General features: G+C 45.0%; 1 protein-coding gene across 2 annotated transcripts; it reads left to right on the plus strand.

Moving 5' to 3' along the window:
- The first annotated feature begins 647 nt into the window (after positions 1-647).
- On the plus strand, positions 648-6,027 carry LOC100279298 (putative protein kinase superfamily protein). Of its 2 annotated transcripts, none has more exons than XM_008669548.3 (6): positions 648-1,469; positions 3,030-3,364; positions 3,479-3,614; positions 3,814-3,950; positions 4,031-4,154; positions 5,307-6,027. In XM_008669548.3, the coding sequence occupies exons 1-6, from the start codon at positions 1,205-1,207 to the stop codon at positions 5,825-5,827; spliced, it is 1,518 nt and encodes a 505-aa protein (XP_008667770.1). In that variant the 5' UTR covers positions 648-1,204; the 3' UTR covers positions 5,828-6,027. The 2 variants fall into 2 exon arrangements, with proteins under 2 accessions (XP_008667770.1, NP_001145791.1); NM_001152319.1 differs by having other exon boundaries at positions 752-1,469; positions 3,027-3,364; positions 5,307-6,007.
- The last annotated feature ends 1,458 nt before the right edge of the window (positions 6,028-7,485 follow it).

Genomic DNA, 7,485 nt, shown 5'->3' on the forward strand with positions numbered 1-7,485 from the left:
TCATCCTTGAGGGACTAGAGACTAAAACAGTTTAGTCCTAGTTTTAGTCCCACTGTTTAGCAATTTAGGGACTAAATAGTACTAAAATATAGGGATTAATCTTTAGTCCCTCAAAACAAAGAGAGCCTTAGAGGTCGTTTGGTTACTTTAGTTCAAAAACTAAAGTTAAGTTTCTATCTTGTTTGATACTAGAGACTAAGAGTATTCAAAACGCATTAAATGAATTATAAGATGACCAAAATATCCCTAAGCATTATTTCACTATTAGTGCAACTGAAACAAAGGAGGGGCAAAAAATAGAATTTATATAGTTTAGTCCTTTCAGTCACTCCTTAATAAACTAGAGACTAAAATAGTTTAATCTCTATTTTAATTCCAACATTTGATAATTTATGAAATAAATAAGACTAAAATAAATAGACTAATCTTTAGTCCATCAAACTAAAAAGGGGCCTTAGATTTTCCAATTGATATCCAACAACATCGGGCGCTCGAGGCCGCGCTGACCGAGTCAACTCTGTGCGGTTGCGCACGTCAGCCCGGCGCGGGCCCACGGAGCCAGTGCTGCCGCACGCGGAAAAAGACTCTGCCACGTCGGCCACGTGCTTCCGAAAGAAGCAAAAATGTAGTCTGGTCGCTGCGGTCTTTGCCCTGTCTCTCTCTACCACTTTCTCTCTCCTATGCCTTCCCTTCCTTTCCTTGACACAATCCATTATTCCTTCCCCTTCGCTTCGTTTATTCCCCACTTCCACACGGCCACACCGCCACAGCCGCCGCCGCCGGACGGCGCTGTCCTTCCCTGGGAGGCGCTCCACTAGGCTCGGCTCAGCTCACGCGCGGCGGCGGTGTCCGTGGCTGCTGGGCTTGCGCGCGCACCTGATTCCGTGCTGGGCTTCGCGAGGTGCTCCTCGTGCGAGACACACGCCCGATGCGGCGGAATCGCGCGGCCGGCGCCCGAGACCCGGCGTGATTCGGTGGGGAGGCTGGGTCGCGGTGCTTCCGCGTGCGGGAACCAGTGACTTTTTTATTCTTCTCTTCCCCAGCGGCTCGGGCGGCTAGCGGGCGGGCCGCTTGGTGCTCGTCAGCGCGTGAGGCGGAGATTACCCGGCGCCGATCTGGTGCTCTTGCCGCCCGGAGAGGTGGTGCCGGGGGCCATTGCCGGGTTCTGATTAGGAGGAGGCGGAGGAGGTAAGTCCCTAGTCTTATGGGGCTCGCGCCGCCGGAGCTGGGGCAGTTCGACGGGTGGGAGAGCTCCGGGGAGGAGAGGGAGCGCTGGGGCTGGTGCCGCCGCAGCCGCCGCGGCAGCAGTAGGCGCCGCGCGGACCCCAAGGGCGCCGACGACGACACCGCCGTCTCCACCGGTTGCTGCATCCGCCTCTGGCCCGTCGGAACATGCCCGCCGCCGCCGCCGCCGCCGCCGCCGAGGTCCAAGGTCGACACCTCCACCAGCAGCGCCAGCACGCACGGCGGTAAACGTCTCTCTCTCATGTCACCCGCATACTCGCTCCGCATTGTGCTTTGCTGCCTTGCTCGCGCGGTGGATGGGATTTGCTCGTCTAGTGACCATAATTGCGACGCCGTACTGTAAGCCCTCATTTCGTTATGGGTAATGATGTAACATACACATGTCGCACTTTGTCACCTCATGTTGAGCTTGCAGCTGATCGATTGTAAATGGTCCTGAGGACGTGTGCAGTTTTCGGTAGTTACTACGCCGGTGTTTGAGGGAGATATGTGAGGCTGCAGCTGGGATCGACAACTCTTTCAGTTATATCCTTCTATTGAGCATTGAATTTGCGGATGGACTGGTAATGATTGCCTTCAGCATATACAAAGGATCACCGATTTGTTGGCAAATCCTGTACAACAAGCATCTTTCTTGCTGAGCAGCAGCACACATGATAGTTCAGGTTCTGGAGGAGCAAGTGTGAGTGGACCAGCGTCATTAGTGGTTTCCCGAGTATCTAATTTTAGAATAGCATTAGCATGTGTCGGTTTTGGCTCAATACTGTTCGCTTGAGGTGTATAGCGAACTTGGAGTTACTTTCCGCAGGAAAGAATGTTATTGCCTTCTCCATTGCAAATAGTTGTTGGTGCGTTAGACTCATACACCTGACTCTGATTTTGATGCTGTAATGTCAGCAGGTGTGGTGTTTGAACTAGTTGTGGTTTAGTTGCTATTTACTGTTTGTTGTGTCCAGTATGGCACTGTAGCTCATGTAGAAATATAAGCCCAGTTTGCGAAAATTCATGTGATGTACTATGCTATGCTATGGAGCCTACTAACCTAGGTATTCATTCTCAGTGATATGTTACATAATTGTTATGCTAACGAGTAAAAATGGTCATATTGGTTAGTTAATATTTCTGAAAGTAGAATAAGAAAAATGTCACTTCAGAGAAAAACTCATCTCTAGAATGTTTGTTACCATCTGCGGAATAGATTGTCCATTAACTGTGTACACCAAGAAGTATTTGTATTTCTATGGAGTCTAGCTTGCAATTAATTTATTCTAGTATGAATCGAAACACCTTTTCATAATTGGAACTAAATGACTAATGAACTTAAAAGTATGGAGGATGTGTGATGAAATAATGCCAGTCAGCATTTCGATACTTTTACTAGGAACATAAAGTGCTCATTTTTGTATTTACAACAGGGATTTATTAAATGAAAATAATGAATTAGAGCACCTCTTGTAAGTTGGTACATTAACTGATACTATCTGTGGTGTGATGATCTACTGCATTTATTGTATGCTACACAAGTCACTATTAGCATGGGCTATTTGGTTGTGCCATGTTCATGTGATATCCTTTTTTATATTTGCTTCGGCTTTCAGCAAGACACTGTGTGGACTAAATATATACTTCAGTGGTCTTTGTCAGATGCTTTCAAGGATGCATGCATAAAGTCATACTCAGACTGCAGATGGAACTTTTGCTTTTGTTTGTTCAGATCATATTGTCAGAAGACTCTCTTTTGTCAGTATGGCATACTAAACTGTTGTAATTTCATGTAACAGCAGAAAAGTCAACAGAAAATGGTAGCAGGAATCAACCGGTCGCATTGGTAGTCTCAGGTTCTACAACTACTAGTAACGCTGAAAGCAGTTCATCTGCATCTAAAGATGGAGAATTGATAAAAGTTGCCTTTCAGCTGCGCAAGTTTGCATTCAATGATCTAAAATGTGCTACCCGGAACTTCAGGCCTGAAAGTCTCCTTGGAGAAGGGGGTTTTGGATGTGTTTTTAAAGGGTGGATCGAAGAGAACGGAACTGCACCCGTGAAACCTGGTACAGGTCTCACGGTTGCTGTCAAGACACTAAACCATGACGGGCTTCAAGGGCATAAAGAATGGGTGGTATGTGCTATGTTTGTTTTACCTATTTGCAAGTTCACATATGATGTTTACATATTTTTGGTGTCAATTCTTGATGGCTGCGTCTCATACTCTGTTTTAATTGATCTTTTCCAGGCTGAAGTTGATTTTCTTGGAAATCTTCACCATCCCAATTTGGTCAAGTTGATTGGATATTGTGTTGAAGATGACCAAAGGTTGCTGGTGTATGAATTCATGCCTCGTGGCAGTTTGGATAACCATCTTTTTAGAAGTATGTATCTGGCTTATTCCTTAATGATTGGAGCACTAACTTCTGTTTAGGATTCACCTTTTTTTCTTAAGCAAATAATCGTGTATCATATGAGGGCGCATGATGTTCTCCTGTATTTATTTGTGTAGCTTAGGCATCCTTTAAATAGTATCATGGAAATGTTGAATCTTAAAGTAAACAATTCTGCTTTCTACTGTAGGGTCTCTTCCTCTCCCATGGGCTATCAGAATGAAGGTTGCACTGGGAGCAGCAAAGGGTCTGGCTTTCCTTCATGAAGAAGCAGAAAGTCCAGTCATTTATCGTGATTTTAAAACATCTAATATACTACTGGATGCGGTAAGTTAATGAATAGGATTATGCAGTGTGTGTCTCATTATTTACATACTGTTGCATCTTATGTTATATTGCTTGTATAGGAGTATAATGCAAAACTCTCCGATTTTGGGCTTGCAAAAGACGGACCTGTAGGTGATAAAACTCATGTCTCTACTCGAGTAATGGGAACCTATGGATATGCAGCACCAGAATATGTCATGACTGGTAAGCACATTGTCAGATTTTCTCTACCTTCTTTCTTACCCTCTCTTTCGGAGTACAACTGTAACATCTGATCATGTGCGTACATACTCCTTCCACACCCCCGCCCCCAACACGCACACACCACGCCCGCCACACACACAGAGGCGGACCTAGAAGTCTAGAACTACAGTTAGCAAGGAAGATCACTTTCCTAGAGAGGTTGACAGTACCAACCAAGTCTCCATAGGTCACATTACATTCTCATGGCATCGCAATCGAGGCAATGGATTTTTCCATGGACCTGCACCGGTGCGACACCTGAGTGTCCATCAAACTCTGGTGAGCAGTCTGGCCACTGCCAGTGCTACCAGTGAGCAACGAACCCATTCACTAGATTCAGTTTACCTGTCCTAAAATCGAATATCTGCTTGTTGTGCATTAAAAGCGATGTTTAAGTACGCTGAGATAATCAGTTATCCATCACTTGATGCTTCTGTGAAGACATTTAGGGGATGTTTGGTTTGAGGAATCACTTCATCCAAGATGAGGTAGATGAGGCACCGAGGAATCACTTCATCCAAGATGAGGTAGATGAGGTGGTGCATCATGAGTCCATTCTTCAAATTTGGTGGGATGACTTCATTCCTCATGTTAATACTAACTAATTAACTATGAGGAATGATGTGGTGATGAATCAACTCATTCTATTCCAAAAATCAAACAAAAAAGTGAAGAGTGAGAAGATGATGGACTAGCTTATTCCTCAAACCAAACACCCTATTAAGGTTGGAAGTTATGCTCGTTGAGGGACGTTGTAATAATGCTTTAGTGCCGCATGCCATACTTGTTTGGATAATATGTCAAGTTTCCATTAGTGGTATGTTTGTATTGGGGTATTGGGCATGATAGTTCATGTAGAATGTAGATATTCTCAGTGAGTTGACCCCAGCAGTCACATATCCTCAGATGACATCAATAGAATTTTTGTTTGTGGGGGCTGAAGTCTTTACCTAGATTTGCATTGGCTTCACATTCATAATATTGAAGGGATAATTTGACGACCCTGTTCTCTTAAGATTTAAACACCCTTTTACTCTACTGTTTACACGTCTGGTCTGGTCTGGTCTTTGCTTGACGTGCATTTTTTTTTGTCTTTCTGTCCCACTTTGTCAGGTCATCTGACATCAAAGAGCGATGTCTACAGCTTCGGGGTCGTGCTTCTTGAGATGATGTCGGGGCGCAGGTCAATGGACAAGAATCGGCCCAACGGGGAGCACAACCTGGTGGAATGGGCACGGCCCCTCCTAGGGGAGAGGCAGCGGTTCTACAAGCTGGTTGACCCTCGGCTGGAGGGCAACTTCTCTGTGAAGGGCGCGCAGAAGGCGGCGCAGCTAGCGCGCGCCTGCCTCAGCCGGGACCCCAAGGCGCGGCCCCTGATGAGCCAGGTGGTGGAGGTCCTCAGGCCGCTGCAGAACCTGAGGGACATGGCGAGCGCCTCCTACTTCTACCAGACGATGCACGCCGAGCGCATGGCGCACTCGAGCAGCATGAACGGCAGGAGCAGCCACGGCCACGGCTCCTCCAAGGCACAGAGCCCGTTCGGGCGGAACGGGCAGCAGCAGCCCGTGCGGAGCCTCTCGGACGGGCCCCGCGCCTCCCCGTTCCGCTACTCGCCGAAGCCGAACGTGAAATGATGAGGCACCTGGTCCGGGCCGTGGGCGTCGAAGTCGAACCCCATTCGTTGATGTGTGTTGTGTACTTGTGTAGATTGACATATGCACAAAGGAAAAGATGTAGGCGAAAGAGGAGGTGTAGGTTGAATGAATGCTGATGGATCGTTGCTATATATTTTTGCCCCCAAACAAGGCAGGTTTAGGTGTTTTTAGCCTTGCAATGTGCGGTGCCTCGTGAATCTTGATGCTAGATGTCGTGTTAGGTCTGGTGAAGAGAAAGTGCTTCGGTACCTGCCTTTCGAAGCAAACGGAAGAGGCGCAATTAATCACGTTTGCATCTAAACTGCTCTTTTTCTTCGCTTTAACCAAGTTTTAACATTAAATTTCACGTGTTTTGACCGATTCCACCCCCAACTATAGAAGCGCTGAACACATAAAAACATGGTCTAGACATCACATCAAAAATAATATAATATAATTATATTAAAAAATAAGATATAGTAAAATCGGCCGATATGGATAAAAAAATAAAATATTATGGCATAAAATATAAAACATAGAATTCCTATGTTCTTTGACAATATGGAACACATGAAGTTTAGTGCAAAACATAATATAGCGGAACATGCAAAGTAAAACATAATATATTATGTTTTAATATTTTATTTTTTTGCTATGTGTTAATATCAAAACTGTGAAATCGATCAGTATAGTAAAAAAATATTTATGTGTCCCATAAAATATTAAAATATCGAAACAATATAATACCACTATAGGCAGCCCTAAATCTATCTACAGATTAGGCTATTGTGTTTAAATTAGATGCATATAAAATACTGAAATATTGTGTTGACATGTACTCAGACTATGTGCTGGAATTTTATGAATTATAATTATTATTGTGCATTTTACTATGTTTTAATATTTTACTTTTTAACCTAATTATATTATATTGTTTTTAGGGGATGTCTAGATCATGTTTTTCATGTGTTCTTTTTACACAGGTACGCGACTAGGTTTGTATAGTGAATGTCAAATTGGTCCAAGCATGTGAAATTTTGTGTTAAAACTTCATTAGAGTGGAGAAGATAGGAGTTAGCGGCTATCTTGATATTGTTTGAAGAGGGAGTGACTTAGAAGTGGTATATCTTGGACCCCTATTCTTAGTAGTGCTATTACTTAGATCTATCACTTTAAGAGTGTGTTGGACACCAAAATAAGCGGACGGTCCGGCCCATGGGCCCGGACGGTCCGCGTGTCCCGAGATTAGATTGACTCGGATGTTTATCCTTATCTCATGCGTGGTTATCCATCTAATCACGTGGGAGTTTGTTAGCTATCTCTTAGGAAAAGGTCCAGACCTCCTCCCCTATAAATATAAAGGGGTACGGCCGATTGAGAACCCCCGAACACATTCCAATCGAACCAATTACCTTACTTTTCCTGCCCTAGAAGTAGATGTAGCATAGTTCTAGTTGTAGCCTTCCGCATATCCACCTCCACCCCTAGTCGACTCTACGTCGTCTAGCTCCGTCTTGGGTGGCCTGCCGATCCCAAGACGACCCTAGGATCTCACCCCTCCCGGGGGGCAAGATCTAGTTGTCCATCCAAGACCTCTTCCTCGATTTGATCTCTTAATTCCTAGGCGACTCCACATCGTCTGGGGACGCCCCGGGTGA

Source organism: Zea mays, chromosome 2 (assembly GCF_902167145.1).
Source record: "Zea mays cultivar B73 chromosome 2, Zm-B73-REFERENCE-NAM-5.0, whole genome shotgun sequence".
In the NCBI taxonomy this organism is placed as follows: domain Eukaryota; kingdom Viridiplantae; phylum Streptophyta; class Magnoliopsida; order Poales; family Poaceae; genus Zea; species Zea mays.